This window comes from Rhineura floridana, chromosome 1 (assembly GCF_030035675.1).
Source record: "Rhineura floridana isolate rRhiFlo1 chromosome 1, rRhiFlo1.hap2, whole genome shotgun sequence".
NCBI lineage: Eukaryota > Metazoa > Chordata > Lepidosauria > Squamata > Rhineuridae > Rhineura > Rhineura floridana.
Genome location: NC_084480.1, coordinates 275,442,639 through 275,463,588, shown reverse-complemented (window position 1 = coordinate 275,463,588; position 20,950 = coordinate 275,442,639). Strand labels below are relative to the sequence as shown.

The window sequence follows — 20,950 nt, the reverse complement described above, 5'->3', positions numbered from 1 at the left end:
GAGCAGATAAAGACATGGCTGTAAAGGAATAATTGAGAGCTTTAAAGTGTACTCCTGATTGCACCTTGGCAAGCAGGGCTTGCATTTAGTCCCTTTTATATTTGGTGCCAAATATAAACTGGGACTGGCTGCATTTCAGAGTTTTGAATCGGGAGCCCCCAAGTGCACTGATCCTTGCTGAAATTGGCTGATCAGTGCTGACTGCAATTCTTGCTGGGGCTGGCGCAGCCTTTCCCAACCAGTGTGCCTCCAGATGTTGTTGGACCACAACTCCCATCTTTCTTGACCATTGGCAATGCTGGCTGAGGCTAATGGGAGTTGTGGTCCAACAACATCTGGAGGCACACTGGCTGGGAAAGGCTGGGTTACAGGGATCTTTCTTTGCAGCCCAGTCTGAGTTCAGGCTCGTCTACAAAGGGAAATGCTTCACCTGACATGGTGATGTCAGATGATTGACAGGAGAGTGGCCCTGCCTACTTATCAAAGTGGCCTGTGGGAGATGTCAAGATCTGACCCACTGGCTGGATCTTGTTCCCCACCTTTGGCATATATGATTGGGCTGAAAAATAATTAAATACAGAAGCAATATCTATAATTGGAATTCTGTGTGCTAATAATTAGCTCCATAGTTGCATCTTAAAAATACAATTCCATTCTCTCTGTATTTTTCTATAACTGGTTTGCCATCACATATGCATTTTCTGGGGCCAAACAAGGAATGTAACTATTGTCTCTTTCCTAACTAGAAATTCCCCAACGTTCAAGTCATTTGAAGAAAAAGTGGAAAACTTAAAGGTAAATCTCTTAACTACATACTTTGTTTTAGGATTAGTTTAGGTTTCTCAAGGGACTTGGACTAGGTACTCAGCTTCCATGGAACAATGGAAACATTTTAACTACTATGGTGTCTACTAGCAATATCACATAGTTGGCACTAAATAAAGCTTAAGCTTGGCACTGTTGGAAAAGAGAGTCTTAGTTCTTAAGAGGAGAACTAGGTGTGCACTATAAAAACAGCCTGAGAAATCCATTAGTAGGACAGTTCTGTTTTTTTCTTCTTCTGGCTGTATGGGCAAATTTTAAACATAGCTGAAACTCTCAGGAAGTCAAACTTGCATTGAATTCAGTCATTAACTTATACAGTACAGTGCTGTGTGTGTGTAAGGCATGCTACTCAAATGAACTGATCTAACTGATTTAAAATTACGTCAACGCATTAAAATAACTGCCTGAGGAGGAAGGCCTGATGCTCTTGTGGGAAGTATTTTGGCTTCTGCATTGGACATTGAGAGAAGGAAGTTGTATAATTGCAGGGCAACAATGGAGAACACCTGTATTCCCTTTCTACCTAACTTTGTACAAATATATATCTGTAATATCTAGATATCTAAACATAGACTGTTAAGCATATGCGCAGTCTACCTTCTAAAGAGCTTTAATCTGAAGTTTCTAAATTTCTCTTCAGTATAAGGTTGGGGGAACCAAGCCTGCTGGGGGTGACTTTGGAGAGGTCTTGAACTCTGCTGCCAATGCCAGTGCCACAGAACCTACTACAAAGCAGCTGGAAGAGGAGACTCAGTGATCGTCCTGCCTCCCTTGTGCTACCCACTGCCAGATGCTGCAAGCAAATGCTGAAGCACAACACCTCTGCTGTAGACTGTTACAGGATGCCCTTCTATTAGCACTTAGCTTTATAGATGTTTAATATAATAGTTTCTTGAAGGTTAAGAGTATTTTTGAAACCATAAAAGATACTCTTGCCTACGTTATCTGTGGGATGGGGAATTTTTATGCATTTTGAGTATTTAGAAAGATTTATTTCTAGTCTAAAGTAATAATCATTAAGGTTTTACAAAGGTTTTAGAAAAGAGAGATACAACGCTATACATGATGGATGCTGTGATGAATAGCAATTGCCTCATGCCATATCTCTTCCTACTTAATTCATTGCCAAAACCTTAAAAGTTTTCATTGCTATTTTAAGTGAACACCCTTAATTTGGCTTGTTGCAAGAGGTTCCGCTGGAAAAAAATCTGCGTTGATCTTGTAATGTTAAGTTGACCCGGTATGTGTTGTAGACCTGGTAAGCGGACATTGAAAATAGGGTAGTTCCAACAAACTAACCATTTTTATGGTTCCCCTAAGATGGTTATCCTGACAGTGGCTTCCTTTAACTGTTACAGCTAAGCAGAGATGCAGTTTTGTCTTGGGTATTACAAGTTGACTTGCAGAAGTAAAACGGGCTCATCAGATAATGAAGCAGGTTGTTAACATAGATTATATAGGCTGAAATTCTACCACAAATTGAGTGGTTTAGAAGCACCATACTCAAATGGTTACCCCTCCCAAATTGACTAAAAAGAATAAACATAGGCCATGCCATTTTTGCCACTTATAACACATTTCAACCCTCCTCTCTCTCTTCTCACCCCCCCTTAAAAGGAATGAAGCGCATGGTACCAGTATGCAGAGCTATCCATACATTTCCATTTGGACAGATGCACACTGGAGTGTAGGCAATATAGACCCAGCCTCTGAATCTGCTCCAGTGGAAGATTGTCCTTCTGGGGAATAGGATTCAATAAGCTGGCAATACCATCTCCTGAAAATAAATAAGCTTGGATATTGGGTCATCTTTCTGTTCCTAAAAAGTGTTATTTTAACTAAAACCTGTTGCTGCCCCTGTAAAAAGACTCAACTTCCTAGAATCTGAATGCACTCCCACCTTGTATCTATACTGCGTGCCTGCATTAGATGATTTTCTGGCACACTGGAAGGTTATATTTAGCAGAAGTGTTTTGCCACATTTAATCACAATGCTTGAAATGAACTAGAACACATTCTTAAAAGGTGCATTGTAACTTAGGCTTAATCTTTATAGCTACAGCAGAACTGCACAAATAATGTTTGTTAAGCAATGATGCCGTATTTGACAGCTTTCTGTAGCATTTCAGATTTAGCCCAAATACTTGATCACATGTAAAAATAAAAGCATTGTCTTCTCAAATGCAAAATGCTACTTTAAGTTGGCTTGTTTTTTTTAAAAAAAGGTTATCCTTTTTCAACTGGAGATCTCAATGATAGCTTCTGGGTATGTATCCAAGAGAATTCAAAGATTTCTTTAAAGATGGAGTTTTGGGCAGGGGGGAAAGCATTTTGCTCACTGATGCAACCTAGGCATCCAGATTGTGTTTGTATGAGAACTGGGGAAATCCTATTTGTTATAGGAGGTCATGCTCCCAAAAGACACGTCTGGCCATCAGTTTTTGTTTGGATCCATGTTCAGTATCCAAGAATTGTCATATGCCAAGTAAGCATTGGGTGTGATATCCAACTAATGCATTCCATCAGCACAAGGATTTCCACTTGTGAACTGAACTTCCCCCCTCGTCTCCCTGCACACACCCCATGTCCTCCCCAAATTTGCTCTGGAGAGTTGGGGGAGCCCCTAGAACAGATTCTAGAACAGAGGGGAGACCCTGGGATTCCATGATTTGATTTAGAGAGAAAAGGTTGGAGAATTGGGTGTTTAAGCTTTGGATGTTATTATCGAGTGTCACTCCACCATTTATTTATTTATTTATTTTCCCCTCCCTCCCTCGGCCTTACACAGATGCTGTTTTATGACTAAAGGAACTTAAACTTGGATTTACAATAGGCTAATCTCCCAACAGCCACAAGATGGAAGCACTTGAGCAAACAATTTTAAATGAAAATATCGGGCAACCATATTTACAACAGCAGAGAGAGTGTTTGGTTTCTAAACCTTTGAAAAGATCAAGCATGTGTTGAGCAAATTCATTCACCAACGAGCATCTATTTAGAATTACTGAGTAAGGGCAGAAGTTTTATAAAGTGCTCAATTTGCCACAAAAGCATTTAAATCCAGCTGCTGATTTTTAAAATTTAACAGGTTATTTGAAGATAAATGTATACAACATAATAACAGTATCGGAAAGAGTGCAGTAAGTGAGTGAATGAATAAACAAAGTATATCTTTGTATACCACTAGACAAAATATACAGATTACTTCAAATATTTCACTGGTCCTAACAACGTGTATTCACATTTTTCTTAGACCTCGTTACAGCAGTATATAATGAAAACTTTTCATTTTTCTTTAAGTACAACTTGTTATTGTCAAGAATGTTATTTTTGTTACAATTCCCTTTATACTAAACAATTACATAAAATAACAAAATAATTTAGCAATAATTTGAATCTGATACAAATACCAAATAGGAGGGCCATTTTGAATTAAACCATACTTTCTCATAGAACTGTAAAAGGATTGTAATTGTCTCTTGTTTACTATTCCATAGATCCTTAAACATTCGTCAATCTTGTTCAGATTTGTTATCTTTTCCCCCATTTTTAATCTGAATAATCCAAGTAATTTTTCTCAAAGTGGCCATTTCCCCAAATCCAACTGTTTTCATGCTATTTTAAGGGTCCAATTTTTGCGATATCACTAAGAGTCACAAGGTAAAGGTAAAGGTGTCCCTGCACTTATAGTGCGAGTCTTTTCCGACTCTTAGGGTGACGTCTTGCGACGTTTACTAGGCAGACCGTATATATGCGGTGGGATTGCCAGTTCCTTCCCTGGTCTTTCTTTACCCCCCAGCATATGCCGGGTACTCATTTTACCGACCATGGATGGATGAAAGGCTGAGTGGACCTTGACCCCTTTTACTAGAGATTCGACTTCCTCCTTCCGTTGGAATCGAACTCCGGCTGTGAGCAGAGCTTTGGCTGCGTTACCGCCGCTTACCACTCTGCGCCACGGAGGGTCAGTGAGAGTCGCAAGTACAGTATAATTATAGTCCTCTGCAGTCTTACTTCATTATTGCCATAGGAGCAGAAGCCTGTGGAAACATTCTTAGGAATCAAGAATTGTGTGTTTTTCTTATTTTCTCCTTGAAATTAGTCCAGTTTAATAAAACACAGTATTAAGGCAATGGGAGATAACAAACATGATATGATATAGGAAGGTATGATTCAGAATACTTGTACTATGATATGATATGTTCTGTTGCATTGTATTGAATTTTATCTGCCTCTCCAACTTTTTTTACACTCTTCTACAAAAGTTGATCTGGGACTGTTTTTATTTTTCAAATTATTCATGTGGTAAAGTCCCTATAATCTGTGTTTTCCCCTTGCAATTTGTGACCCTCCAGATGTGTTGGACTGTAATTCGCATCATCCCTGACTACTGCCTATGTTGGTTAAGGTTGATGGGACCATATGTTAGCCATCCTCATTATGGTAACTAGCAGAGATCCATAAATGTTATTGTGGTTGTTACCTACCCTTCCCCTCCTTTCACTTCCTCTGGCACATGTACCCATCTGGCTTAGGAGAGGAGTGGGGGTTTCTCAAGTAACAGTTCTGGAACACAGGTGTACATGCATGACAATTTATCTCTCTTTTTTTCTGCTGCAAAATGCAGCGAGACAGGAGCAAACTTATGTAGGGTAGGTCAGGTGCCATCACCAGAGGACTGGGTAGTTACTCAAGGCAACCTGTTTGTAGAGACCTGTCAAAAGCTGTATGTGGGGCTAGCCCTACCTTTGGATTCCCTACAGGGAATGGTACGTTGCTTGTCCTGCGATCTAAGCTAGTTTGCTGCCCTCAGAGGATGCTGTCCCATTGCCAGTGTTGGAAGTAAGATTCAACTACCAGTCTGATTGTACCTCTGTATATGGAATGGGGAGGGAACACTTCGTCCCTTGCCTCAGACGGGCTGGGTCAAGACATTCTGTTCTCTGCATGTCTTTTATTTTTAGTAAGCTGCATTAGGCATGTAAAGTTCCATGCTTCTAAGCAATGCCTTCACAATTTCAGAGAACTGCTACACAAATCTAGCCTTACTGGCACTTTTGCATTTCTCCTTTAGCCTTCTGCATTGCCTGATTTTACGGAACATTGAGGAAGAAGTATCTCACTGAACTGTTATATTACCTGAACAAATGAGCTGAAGATTGACTTTTTTTGTGCGGGAAATATTTATATAGTACCAACAGAGTAGGCTCTTTTGCTGTGGCAATTTAGATACAGAAGTGCATTTATTCTCAAGTTAATAATGTTGACTGCAACAATCACTTTATCAAGAGAATATCTTGCTGATTTTTGTGACTTAATTTATTATGCAATTGTGCTGTGTATTTATTTGTGATATCTGTGGTTAACCAATAATACTTTGAGTGCTGCAGAAAAACAATATCCCCATAACAAAGTGCTACTCTGAATTCCCTACAATTCACCACAGTTCTGTAGTGAAAACAGTAATCTTCAAGAGCCTTAGTGAGTGGGACGGATAATGAAATTATTCACTACAGTTCTTGAAGACCAAAGTAAGCATAATTTCACATTTACATTGATTTGCCTTTTCATAAACATCAAGTAATCCCTATGAAAAGATGAATAGCATGTATGTGTGTGAGGGGAGAGAAGGTGAGATGTTTTGCGAGTTTACAAATTTTAAAAAAAATATTTTGGGTTGTATCCAACTAACTTCTACTAAGAGTTGACTAACTGAAATTAACGGACCTAAGTTAGTTTGAGAGCCAGCATGGTGTAGTGGTTAGAATGTTTGAGTAGGGTCTGGGAGACTAGAGTTCAAATCTGCACTCAGCCATGAAGCTTGGTAGCTGACATTAGCTGAGGCAGTCTCTCAGCCTAACCTACCGCACAGGATGGTTGTGAGAATAAAATGGAGAGAGAGAACCACCACGTGTGCCACCTTGAGTTCCTTGGAGGAAAGATGCAATATAAATGTAATACTAATATATAGTGTAATAAATAAAATAAATAAATAAATAATAGTGATGTCCATTAATTTCAATGGATCTACTCTGAGTAGAATTAACATTAGATGCAACCATTATATCCCACCTTTCCTCATAGTTTCTAAGGAGGGTTTTTTGTATGCTACTGTTGCTTTAGCAGTGGTGTGAAGCTCTTTATCCCCTCTGCCTGCTTTAGCAAGGGGTGGGTGGGTTATAAGAAGAGCCCAAGTGGAGCAGACCAAAGGCCCATCTACTCCAACATTTTGTTCTCAGTGGACAACCAGATGCCAATAGGAAGCCCACAGGACTTTAGTGCAGCAGTGCTCTGCTACTGCTATCCTGAAGCATACTACCTCTGACAGTGGGGATAGAACATTGCCACTGTGGCTAGAACCCATGGATAACCATTGCTGTCATGAATGTGTGTAATCTTTTAAAGCCATTCATGTTGGGGTCCTTCGTCGGAGCCAGACATTCTGCGTTAGGTGACCATGGGAGCATCTCTGCCAGTTGATACCCAATGCCTTGCTCCAAGGGAGGAGCTACTTGGCCCTTGCTAGGAGGTGCTGCAGATTTGTGCTGCCAGTCCAGCAGCAGCAACGAAAAGCCTGGGGCACAAGGGAAAAGGAGCCATTGTTATTAGGGGAACGGGTGGGGTGAGGGTGGCAGCAGGGCTGGTAATCTCTTGTACTAACCCTGCTCTTGGTCTATGTACCTCATCATAGGCTTGCCATGAGGATGAGAGAACTAGAAGCTCCCTTGAGCTTCTTGAAATGAGGGTGGGATATAAAACAAAAGTGGGTGCCATGTTGGAGCTAAAGTTCGTAGACCAAGGCTGCAATCCAATGCACCCTTATATAGGTGCAAGTCGAGGCATGGATTTCAGCCTAATATTGTGGATTACTTTTGACTACTAGTGGTCTTCAGAGCTTGGAAGATTACTTTTAAAAAGTAATAAATTACAGTTACAATTACTTGGCCCAAAAAATAGTAATTACCGTTACAATTACAATTGCTCTGAAAGTAACCGATTACTTTTTCTCAAAAGTAATCACTACAGTTACATTTCAGTTACTTTTTTTAAAAAAACACCTACAAAGTGCTGGCCTTGGCTGCTGCACATCTAAGTAGCCCAAAACAATATTAAAAATAAACACACACACACACAGGGGATAGTAGAATAAAAAAAAATTATCCGTAAGATTAACAGAATGGCATAACAGAATCTTACATCCCCCCACCCCCACCTCACATTTCAGGGTAGTTGGGTTGATCCAGTGGGCTGTTACCCCAAAGAGGGAGAGAGCAGAGACAAAGGTGTCTCCTCTCTCTCAGACAGTTGAAGAAGAGAAGAGGGGGAAAAGGTGGAAGGAGGAAGGGCAGATAAGCTTCCCTAAGCATATCAGTCTGCTAGGGAAGGAAGTCAGTCAGAGCAGCACAGGTAAAGGCAGGCAAGCCTACCCAGGAGTTTTATCTAAGAATTATGGCTTCTGAGAGCTGGTTGTTGGGAGAGCAAGAAAAGTTATCTCTTGGAAGCAAGCTTTGTTGTTGTTATTATGTGCCTTCAAGTCGATTACGACTTATGGCGACCCTATGAATCAGCGACCTCCAATAGCATATTTTGTGAACCATCGTGTTCAGATCTTGTAAGTTCAGGTCTGTGGCTTGCTTTATGGAATCAATCCATCTCGTTTGGCCTTCCTCTTTTTCTACTCCTTTCTGTTTTCCCCAGCATTATTGTCTTTTTTAGTGAAACATGTCTTCTCATTATGTGTCCAAATTATGATAACCTCAGTTTCACCATTTTAGCTTCTAGTGACAGTTCCGGTTTAATTTGTTCAAACACCCAATTATTGGTGTTTTTTGCAGTCCATGGTATGCAAAATGTGTGTGTTGTACCAATCTTTCAGTAACAGTTCAACAAAGAATTTTCTGAAGCTTGCTTGCTTTCTTTTGACAGATGCTAATTCACTTGAAGTGAATTTTTTTAGTCAATAGATTCCTACAAGTCTGAACAGAAGTGAGAAGTTAGTACATCTTATTGTCAAATTAACCTTGTCACAAGGTCTTCAGCTGCAGTTTCCCGTAATAAAACCTCCATATGAGGAGGGCGTGGAATGTGTTAGTTTCTCCTATGAAATACTAATTTTATTTAGCAGAGAATAGACTTAAGCTCAAAGTTCTCTTGCTGAATAGCATCTTAGATCCAGGCAGCAGAGAGGGGGTTTGTCTCTAGCTTCGCAAAAATGCTAGTCATGGTAGTTGGAGGGAAAGAGGTGCAGGTAAGGGTAGAAACAAAGCAGAACTAATCTTAATGATTTTAAGACAGCAGGTGCTAATGACTTACACCTCAGGGTGCTGAAGGCACCAGCAGTGGAAATATCTAAACTGTTAGCAACTATATTTGAACATCTGTGGAAGACAGTATAAATCTCCGATGACTGTGAAAGAATGAACAATATATTTTTTCAAGAACAAGATTTGGTGATTTACAAATCAATGCATATAACTCATTTGGAAAGTAGTTCGAAAAACTGTTTTAAGAAACCTAATCATTAGCTTATAGAGGGAAAACAATCACTAGAAACTCAGGGAGGTTTGAAATACAGTTACAACTTGCTTTGGAAACATTGACACATCATGTACACACTGATCTTTCCCTATATTCTTTCCTTATGACTTAAGTCTTTAAAAATGTATTTCTGACCAGTCTCAGGGCATGGTCTGAGATCACATGATGCAACAACCTGAACTGAAAGTAAGTCTGGGGTCTGGTCACTGCCTGAATGGGAATCGTTTGTGAGATCTCTGAAAATATTTTAAAAGCTATTGCAGGATAAGCTTGCTGTATATTTTAAAGACCTCTGGAACTGTTATCTAAAGTGGCACCCTTGCTTTTCCCATTTTGGTCCAGCCAAAACTCTCTGGAGATGGAGCCAGGAGCTATGCCCATGAACACAATTCTAGTTTGGGACTGAAACAACCTATTGGGCATATTGAAGATGACTTTGTTGAGTGGGTGGGAGTTTGTTGATAGCTTGAGTCTTCAGACAGAGATTCTGGCTTCATACACAGACTTGCTTTGTCATGCATTACAAAAGTCTTTTTAGCTTTTGGGAGTGACAAGAGTTTTGACAGCACAATCCTGTGCATGCTACTCAGATATAAGTCCCACTGAGTCCAATCCTGTATATAAGATTCAGCCTAACTACACAAACCTTGGAAATCAGTCTTGTTTTCTCCAGTGGGTCTTACTTCCTAGTAAGTGTGTTTAGGATTGCAGCCTGAGCGTAACTATTCAAACAGCTATCTGGCCAAGTGCACAAAATTCTTTGCAACATCATCAAGCTGATCTTACTGATGAAGGCGGGTGTTGTGTTGGAACCAGAAAATGTGGGGGAATGCTCTTGATCTTAGCTTTCAAAGCAGACGCATGAAAAGGATGTGGTAAATGCAGAAAATCCTCATATTACATGTTCCCCAATTTGTCAAGTCATGGAATTTGCCAACAAGAATGGAAGCCACCTGAGTGTCTTTAGAAGGTATTTGCCCAGTTCATGGGTGTGTGTATGGATGATACCCAATGCTGATGACACCCAGGTAGACCTATTGAAATCAGTGGACTTAAGGAACTTACGTCTATTCATTTTAACTCCTCTGACACACACAGACACACACGTGTATGTAACATCCAACATACAAACACACATACCCTGATTAAAAGTCTGCCTTCCTCATCAACAAAGGTCAACTTGGGTCAAGTTGTGTGTCTAAAAGAATATGACTCCGCTTCCACACACACAGAGCCACCCACCCACATCAGTAAAAAAAAAAATCCATCTGTGAACAGGTGTACGAGAACTAGGATGAAGCGGACTCCTTGGCACACCCACAGACCAACCACCTGCCTTGCGGCGGAGCGTGTGTTCCCCCGCCTGAGAAGAGAGAAAGGCGTGCTTTGGCACAGCAGCCATGAGGCAAGCCGCCGTGGGGAGCTCTGACTGGGCGAGCTGGGGAGTGGAGGGAAAGCATTGCCGTCACCCGCTATTTGCTCAGCCAGCAAAAGATACTCTGTGGAGGAGTGTTATGCAGCTCTACGTGCCTGGGAGCCACAGTGGGACAAGGCACAGCCGGCCTGGGTTGTTCGAGGCGCGTGTTTCGGCGGCAGCAGAAAGTAGTTGCCGCACGCCACAAGGGGAGACTGCATGAAGGCTGGTGCCCCAGGGCAGTGGCGTACCTAGCGTATTTGACACCCAGAGCGGATCATTTTTTAACACCCCCCTCTATACGACAAAATTATTTTCATTAATAATGAAATGAAACAAATAATAATGGCCAGAAAAGAAACACAGACAGTGAAAAATTTCTTTTATTGAACTTCATATATATAATCATGCCAGTATAAAAAATAAAAAAATATTCCAGTACAAAAAAGAGAAAAATAGATTAATACTTTTTAATTACATTAATGTGTTTTTTGAAAAAGGGGAAAAAAACTCATACCTACATATTGGTCTGTCGCAGTAATGAATAATAACATTACAGTTTCTGTTTTCGAGCCTTCTGCAAATCTGTCAATGACTTTGTCAAAATAATAAAATAAATCAGAATGAGATGCCTGCTGTTAGCACTTCTGCTTTTGTATCCTGTGTCCATGATCTTGTCCAGCTCCACAACAGACACAAAAGCAAGAGGGTGAAGGAAAGATGCTCCCATCTCATTCTGGAGAATTTTTTTTTTAAAAAAAAGCCGAATAAGACCTACCCACCCACCCCCGCTGGCAATCTCTGGTAAGTGCAGCACATTCTGGGAAGAGCACACTAAAGGCATCTCACATCTGGCTTTGCTCTGAGAGACTGGCTCTGAGAGACTGGCTAAAATTGACACACACATCAGGGGCTAAGCCAGCCACAAGTACCTCAGTGTTTTATTCTCTTTGGACCCCCAGAGCAACAGAAAAGACTGCTCTAGGCTACAGCAATAAATGCAGATATGTTGGCAATTTAGTTTTAAGGAACAAGAACCTCCAATCTTGGTTTGTTTTCAGATGAGGGAGGAACAGGGATAGAAAAAAGACCAGGACCCACCTAGACAGTGTTTGGAGCATCTTTCCATTTACATGGCCCTCTAATATGCCCTGGAGAGAGAGGGCTACTAACCAGCACCAGGTGGCTCCCTGACCCAACAAAAGCCACCCAAGGATGGCACTTAAGAATCTAGGTAAATGCTGCTCCTCTGCTAAGAGGCCACATTTGAAGTAATGCTTTCCATTTAAAAATGCTGTGCTTCACGAGTGACCAGATGAGCATGGCACGGGGTACAGTGGCCACTTCAACTCATGGCACCATGTCAGATGTGCATGCTCTCTCAAAGATTCTAGATTCATGCACACTTGTTGCCTTTGCACTTAGGGTTACCATCATTTTGTCATTTCAAAAAGAGTACATTTGGCTTCTATAAGTGAAAAGTATGAGTATGCTATTGCACCATCTCAAAAAGAGTACACGTACTCTTAAAAGAGTACGCTTGGTAACCCTATTTGCACTAAAACGACCCCCTCCTCTCCTCTCCTCTCCTCTGCAAGATTTTGCTTTTGGTCAGAATTTCCTACCCACAAAGCCCCACCCCCAAATTACACAGAGTACTTGCCAGTCTGATGCAGCTACAGTGGAGCGATACTTTAGTGCAGCTTCGGCTACGTTATTTTGTGGAGTTACTAGACAAAACATATTCACTTTGAAAGGTGCTGCCAGGAAGAACCTGGTTCTAGCACAGACCGCTAAAGGAATGGGCTAGGTAAGGTTGCCATTTTCCAATTGAGGAAGAAATGAGGGTAACTCTGTTCCTCAGGGAAAGAAAGCAGGATGGGAGTTGCAAGTGCAGCTTCTGACTATGAGCAAAGAGGGCCTGTGCTTGCCCTGGTGCCTCCAGGCAGCCTGTTGCTGGTCAGGCTGGAAGGGAATTCTTAAGAAGTCTACAGGTTGAGCTCTCTCACTCCTTTTGCCTGCAGATCAGGCCAAACATCAAGCATGTAGGGAGGGGCACAATTTAAAGCAACGCTACTTGGACCTAAAGCTTGTGCCTGTCATATACAAGGCATGCACAACTCCTGCAGCAGAGAAGAGAGTGCAGGCTTGGGCAGGGGCAAGAGGATTGCCCTGACCTGCTCCAGTCTGTGACAGACAAGCTTGAGGCAAAGCCACAAAGCTGTAAGCGGCAGCCCAATCCTAGAGAACACTGGAATTGGTGAACTGCTTTTGCCATTTTTAGTCCCAAATCCACATTTTTATTTTATGCCCTGTTCTGCTTTGCAATAAAGCAAAGAACGCCTTTGCCCCCCTGCAATACATACGCCACCTTCCTGGAGTTTTTCGCAGGGGGAAATCCAAGAAGGGCTTGCTATATACTTCTTCCCCACCCCCAGATCTCTTCCAGGTCTGAAGTCACAGTGCTTGGCATAGAGTAGCACTGCAGAAAACTGAGCCCTTCTCACCATTACTGGCCCAATCCACTTTGCCTCACCCGTAATATGCTCCATGGGGAGTCACGCAGCCTTGTCTGCCCAGGGCCGGCTGCTTCCTTCGAGGCCCACCACTGCATACCCTTCAACAGCCGGGAGGGAGGCTTCGCGAAGGCCCTTTCCTCCTCCTCCCACTGCAGGAGCCAAGGAAGCTCGGCATGGCTCGGGCGCTGCTGGGGCTCCTGCTATGCCTGGGCTCCTGCTATGCCTGGGCTCCTGCTATGCCTGGGCTCCTGCTATGCCTGGGCTCTTGCTATGCCTGGGCTCCGGGGTTGCGTGCGGCCCTCTCCAGGCGCCTGTCGGGCTCCGGCTGCCTTTACGGAGCGGGCCGCTGAGCTCACCAGAGCCGCGAGCGCAGTGCTCGGCCAAGGAGCAAGATGAGCCTGGCTGCGGCGAAGGCAGCGCCTTTGCAGGTATGCTGGACAACTTGCGCGGCAAGTCCGGGCAGGGCTACTACGTGGTGCCTCAGGCCAGGATACAAACCCAGGTGAGGGGCAGCAGAGCAGGGTGGCGCCCTGTGCGATGATGAGCGGGCAGAGCTTGGACAAGTTACTTTTTTTTGAACTACATCTCCCATCAGCCCAATCCAGTGGTCATGCTGGCTGGGGCTAATGGGAGTTGTAGTTTAAAAAGTAACTTGTCCAAGCTCTGCAAGGGGGCAAGGGGACAACGGTCTATAGCAGAACAGACAATGCATCCCCTTACTGAGTGCACCTGGGGTGGGCTGCCTCCCCCTGCCCTCCCCTCCTCTTGGTACGCCACTGCCCCAGGGTGCCCTCCTCAGCCTTCCTGAGAAAGAAGGGAAAAGGCAGCGGTGGCTCCAAGAGGAAGTGTGGCGCGACGGCGGAGGGCGTGCGGTGGCAGGGGTGGGAGCAGGACATGCGGTGGGGATGGCAGGAGCTGCAGGGGTGGGGGATGAGCAGTGGGGGGCGGCAGGATACACGGGGCACACACACGAATACACACACACCCCATTCTCACTCACCTCCACAGCTCTCTTCGCCTCCATTCTGCTGCTGCCTTCTCGGTCCATTTTTTTTCTCTCCAGCACTCCACGACCTCCTCCCTCGTGCCTCCTAACACAGGGCACGAGGGAAGAGTGACGCTGCAGAGACCTCCAGTGTGAGGCACATGTCTTCTGTCCACCAATCACATGAGCAGAAGACTTCCTCTTGCCCCAGTAACGTCCAAATATAACGTCAGAAACGTTAGTTACTGCTAAAAAGTAAGGAAATTGCTAGTCGTTCTATTACTAGCAAAATGTAGTGACGTTATGCCCTCGTTACTTAAAAAAGGAATGAATTACAAGTAACTCATTATTTTTAACGAGTTACTTCCAAGCTCTGGTGGTCTTGCTGGAAAGATGCACGTTTGAAAGGCGGTCGGAACTAGGGTTGCCATGTCCATGGCCTGAGATTGATCCTGTATCTTTAGGAGAAGAGAACATCAGCCAAGTGCAGATGTTATTGCAACTCTGTAATGGGAAAAACCACAAGGTGGAATTCTCCCTCTCCCTTCCACAACTTTTAAAGATACAGAAGACCTCTTGGAGGCTGGGCCTGACAACCAAGATGTCTTCTGTATCTTTAAAATTTGTGGAGGGGGGAGGGAGAATTCCACCTTTGGTTTTTCTCATTACAGAGTTGCAAGAACACCTGCACTTGGCTGACTTTCTCTTCTTCTAAAGATACAGGATCAGTCTCAGGCCAAGAACCTGGCAACCCTAGTCAGAACATAATGAAGTAATAATATACTAGCTCTTCCCAGTGTCCCTCCTGAGCTTTTCCCATGCTCCTCACACATAAGCGTGACCTGCGACAAAATGTTTAGGGCTCCAGGCAGTCAGCCGTGCCCTCGTCCAGAATTCTCCATTCCATCCCTCACCTCCTTTTTTCGCTGTCTTAGTCTCTTCCTCCAACAGCAACCAGCACTCCGTTTCCACCTGGCATGCTTAGACCACAGTGAGCTATTTTTGGGGCCCGTCTTCCGCCCCCGTTTTGGTATTTCTGCAATGTGTGTGCGGGTGCGTGCTCGCGCTTTGGCTACATAAAGATTCACACTTTGAGCACCAGTTCCCTATTAGCTTATTAGCTTAACCTTTAGTAACAGCTTCCGTAACTAGATAGGTAAGCATCTTCCCCGTTTTCGCCAGAACGTTGTTGCACATAAAGCCAAGCCCTCTTCGTTTCTTTTCGCACCGTGAGTACGACCAGAGTCGCATCACGTGAGGATTCCAGGATTCTCTCTTGTGGGGGAGGGAAGATGAACATTCATCGCTGACGTCAGTGGCGAGATATCCAAGTGGTTGGTTGCTAGCGTACTGCATCGAAGCGGAACGACATTAAGGCGGGTTTTGTACAACCCGACTGTTCTAGACTGTTTCTCTCTCGAGATTACTTCCGGTAAGCGTTTTTTCCGGCGTAGGAGGAGTTTAGCCGACTGGAAAGGACAGAGTAAGCGTTTATTATGGCAGCGACTGTTATTGTAGGGGCAACAGTGCGACATGCACGCCGGAGAGCTGCTTTAGTAGGAGCACGAGTCCTCTATGAGACTACAGGAGTGACACTTGGCTGGCAGCGCCAAGCTTATTCGGGGCGAGGAGGAGAAGACAGCGGCGGCGGAAGCGAGGTGCGGTATGCGCGGACGTGCATCCTTCTTGCCCTCCCCCGTGTTTCCTTTCAATGTGATTTGATTTTGTTCCGGGACTGAGAGCGACAAACCCGGCCCTGAAGCTGGGCATGTCAGTTGAACGCACCGAGGGATGCTTTACGTAGAAAACACCTTCCCTAAAGTCCTCTTCCCCCCCATTGTTTTTATATCTTTCCCATTTCATATCTATTAGGCTTATGAGACTGATAGTCTGATCGTTGCATGTTTACTCGGAAGCTAGTCCCACAGAGTTCAGTGGGGTAATGACTCTCAGGTAAATACACTGAGTTGTAGTCTTAGCTTGCAAGCCCATGTATATTTCCTTGTAGGTAATCTCAATGAATGTTTCCAAGAACTGGCAGATCTAAGACTATTCTTGTTTGCTTGGAAGTAAGTCCCGCTGTACCTGATGGGGCTTATTGACAGGTAAGAGTGTCCAGAATCAGAGCCCTAGTAGGTAATGTAAGATGGATGGGCAGACAATCTGCTGACTGGAGCTGGATGAGCACGAGATACGCTTAAATCCTATTTGGGCATTTAGATTACAAACATGTAAATTCTGATTTTACATTGTGTAGGGAGCTTCCACAAGTAGAGGAGGCTCCTTGCTACAGATCTTTTCTCTTAAATTTGTAGAGGTCTGTAAACAAGATAAAGGTGATATGTTGAAGGGGACAAGGCTTGACAGTGTACTCCAGCTTTGTCCTATTGTTTGCGCACAAATAATTAGAAATTTAAAAAATCAGCCCTGGTTTCTCTTCTCTCTGCTTTCCTCATTTAAGTAGTATAATTTTATGCTTGTGTGTGTCATGTTACCATTTTTAAACAATTGGGAACCAGAAATTTGTGTCAATCTACTTCAAACTCAGAGATTTACCATTACATCCCAATGTGCTTTCTGCCCACACTGATACAGGGTGCATCAGTGTGATTGGGATGGTATTATTTTCATTATTTCTCAAATATGTTTTACACTAGGGATTGGGAGAGGATTATCCTCCCCTCCGCACTCTGTCCCAGACACATAAGTTGCAATTCTCAACATAAGGGGGACACATGAATGATAGGTTGGATTGCATTGGCATTGGTTTCTGTAATCAGAGTGTAAGATGCTGCAGTGACTGAGAGAAGAGGAGTCTTGGCATCAACACCATAGTTATATGAGATAGAAATGTGTTTGCCTTGTGGCTAGAGAGATTCCTAATTCATGAGATTTGGAAGGATGCTGTACTGTACTACATGTGCATCCTTCTGGTCTCCACAGTATTTGTAGGCAATCCTGTTCTCTCTCCCTCTCACCCCTTTTATCCTCATGACAAGCCTATGAGGTACACTAGGCTGAGACTATGGTTAATGCATCACTGGAACCAAACCACTGCCACTCTCACCCCTGTTTATGTAGATTACTGCTGCATATTACTTTTACTACTTTTCCTGTACATTCAAGCAGTCCCAACCATTGTCTGCTATGTGCTTAAACATTTTTTGTAAAAAATATATAATTATATACCACCCTTCAACAAAATATCAGAGGGCAGTTTGCAACATAGAACATAATACATATCAATACATAATATCTATACAATACAAAAATAAAACTCATATAAATACAATGCATAATAATAAGCAATACTTAGTAATAGATAATATAAAATATATTATGAACATGAAGAATATATCTGAGTAACAATGTGAAATTATAGACAACGTCACCTTGCAATAGACTCACCGCCTGTAAAATACAGTGTCTCATAAGTAACATAATTTGTGAGCCTGGCAATCACAAATTTGGCTGGGAGGAATCTGCATGATTGCGACAGCTGGAAAATATGGCTTTGGTCATGCAGATTCCTGCCAGTTAGAGGCTGTGGTTGGCTGCTTCATACTGAAGAATAATTAGGTCCACTTGCATCTTTAGAAAAGGACTTTTGTGGAGCTGCTCAGAGCCTTTTCCAGACAGCCTCCTGACATGTTTCAGGAAGGAAAAAGTTGGAAAAGTATCTTGGTCCAGTACTACCAACTAGCCATAGAAGTCCAAAACTCCAGAAGTTTTAAGACTGGGATGAATTATTATTTCTGGAACAAATACATTAACAAGGTAAGTAAAGTATGAGGCCCTGCCTTCAGATTTACAGTAAGTAACACACAAGGGAAGGAGTGTGTCTGTGTGTGGGGCTAGATGTATGAGGTCCGATAAAGTGAAGAGCCAATATTTTATAAACATCAGCCAAAGATGTATCACTAAACACTAAAATCAGGATCATTCAGACCATGGTATTCCTGATCTCTATGTATGGATGTGAAAGTTGGACAGTGAAAAAAGCAGATTAGAGAAAAATCAATTCATTTGAAATGTGGTGTTGGAGGAGAGCTTTGCGCATGCTATGGACTGCGAAAAAGACAAATAATTGGGTGTTAGAACAAATTAAACCAGAACTATCACTAGAAGCTAAAATGATGAAACTGAGGTTATCATACTTTGGACACATAATGAGAAGACATGATTCACTAGAAAAGACAATAATGCTGGGAAAAAAGAAAGGAGTAGATAAAGAGGAAGGCCAAACAAGAGATGGATTGATTCCATAAAAGAAGCTACAGACCTGAACTTACAAGATCTGAACAGGGTGGTTTATAACAGATGCTATTGGAGGTCACAGATTCATAGGGTTTCCATAAGTTGTAATCGACTTGAAGGCACATAACAACAAACGAATATCAGCAGGAGGAACAAGACAGATGCAAAAACAAAAAAAGTATTCCATTGGCAGGGAATAGCAAGGAAAAAAGAATAGTATTGGGCAGCAGTGGTTGATAAACAGAGAACACGAAGAGATATCAACAGAGAACGGGAAGAGATATGGAGAAAAGTGTATACTGATTCTTGTAGAGTAGAAAGATATATAAGAATGAAGACATTTTAAATCTAAAAGACATTTTAAATAAAATATGAGAAAAAGAGGAAGCAAACTATTACATTCTGATGTAAAACTAAACTATGGTTTGCTTTGCTTAACTGTGGTTTGTCCATATTGCTAAACCTTTCCTGACCAACTCTGGTTCGTTTGTGGCCAGCAAATCATGATCTGAAACTATAGTTTGATGTTGGTTTGTGAACCTTGGCTTGTGTTAACTGTGGTTTGAATGAACCCAGTACTGGCTTAATTGTAGTTGTTTAGGCACCTGCACCTTAACGTGGCCAATATAGAGAACAGAAAAGAAAAAGAGCTGAGACTATAATAAGAACATTAGCTGAAGAGAATAGGAAACAGGTTTGAGAGAAGTAGAATAACTCAGCAAAATAATGTTTCAGTTATTGCAAGGAATAATAAGTGAAAATGATATTTCATCACAGAGAGAATTTTAGCTGCAGCAAGTGAGAAGAATGGTTTAATGATAAGAGTAGCATGTATTATCACACTTTTCTTTGCACTTACACAGTTTGTGTGAGCTACAAATATCTAAGAAAAGCTCTTATTTGCAAAATTGTCTGAAATGCATGTTGTGCATGCTGTGATGCTTTACAGCAGAACTGTAAATAACCCACAAAAGTTACTAGTCTGCAAAAAAAAAGCTTGCTTGCTGAGGGCTAGCACAGAGAATTGCATTTCTGTACTAGCAGTGGAGCAGAAGGCTTCCTTCTTCTAGCAGACCGTTTGATTTCTATGCTGGGAGCTGAGAGGAGATGTTTCAATTATTAGTTAAGTTATTAGACTATGGTCTGAAGGCACGTGAGGCCAGCTCACTGCTGAAGCTAAGGAGGGTCAGGTATGGTCAGTGCCTGGATGGGAGACCTCCTGGGAACCATATGTAAGCTGCCTTGGGTTTCTATCATGAAAAGAAAGGTGGGGTATAAATGCAATAAATAAATAATAATAACCTGCCCACTCCTATCTCACTTGCACACAGTTCCTAGTTGTTTATGGTTAACAGGTTAGTGCTTAAATACAAAGCTGCTTTACAGTTGCCTTTATTTCTAGGAATTCAAAATTGGTAATTTGTCTTGAAGATAACTCACATGAGTAGTATAATATCTTGGACAATAATAGTTTGGCTTTAAATTTATTCTAGGTTAGTGCTTACATAGCTCCTGTTGTTTGCTTTCTGTCAGCACTCCTAAAACATCAGGCTACTATTTTTGAAGCAATACTAACAAGGATTAGGAGTGGTTCTCATGTCTCCCATTGGGTTGGGTTGTATTTATGTCTAATCTTTTCAGTGATGGTGTGATATTTTGGGTTTCATGCTTCAGCAAATGTTCAGATTGTGCATTGTATTTGTGCTTCAGAAGTCAGACTGTGTTTGTATTCTCATTATCTTCAGTTCTCACCTTATTAACTTTGCTTGCTCTCAGCTTGTTTACACATATACATATAATATGTACAAACACGAATATCTTTGTAGACCATCATGTGCCTAATGATGCTACAAAACCTCTTATCAGATAAGCTAAGTTAATTTCTAACATGAAAACCAGTTTCTGTAGTTGCTTGTATGTGCTAACATAGTTGTTCTTTTGGATTTTTTTTATAAACAATTTACCCAAATATTGATAAAAGTATTTGAGAGATGTTGTGTACATGTTAGTTTAAAGTAGAATGGTAATAATATTTGTTTCCTCTTGGCTTGTCACTTAACCTTGTCATTTAATTTGTGAGCTCTTTTTTACATGTTTATTTTCATTCATTCTATCAATATTACTTTAAGTAATATATAAAATTGTTGATGTTAATTGTCTATCTAAATATTTGCTCTTGCCATGTAGGCTTAGACCTGGGTGGCTAACCTTTGGTCGGCCAGGTATTGCTGGACTACAACTCGCATCATATCTAACTTTTAGCCATGCTGGCTGGAGCAGAGTTGGAGGTAAACAACATCCGGAGGGCTAGCGGTTAGCTGCCTCTGGCTTAGAGGGAAAAACTATGTTGTCATCATTTGAAAGAAAGTACTGAGCCAATACATACCATATAAGAGACCTCCCCCCCTTTGC

General features: G+C 42.2%; 1 protein-coding gene across 2 annotated transcripts in view; it reads left to right on the top strand.

The window, feature by feature from the left end:
• Positions 1-20,950, top strand: part of TPD52 (tumor protein D52) — a 136,999-nt gene that overhangs the window by 58,359 nt on the left and 57,690 nt on the right. The window contains exons 5-6 of one of the 2 annotated variants that reach the window (XM_061601975.1): positions 747-795; positions 1,466-3,019. In XM_061601975.1, the coding sequence (XP_061457959.1) occupies positions 747-795; positions 1,466-1,582 (166 nt within the window). In that variant the 3' untranslated portion in view covers positions 1,583-3,019. Of the gene's footprint in view, positions 1-746; positions 796-1,465; positions 3,020-20,950 lie in introns of those variants that run through there. The other variant, XM_061601985.1, reaches the window with a different exon arrangement.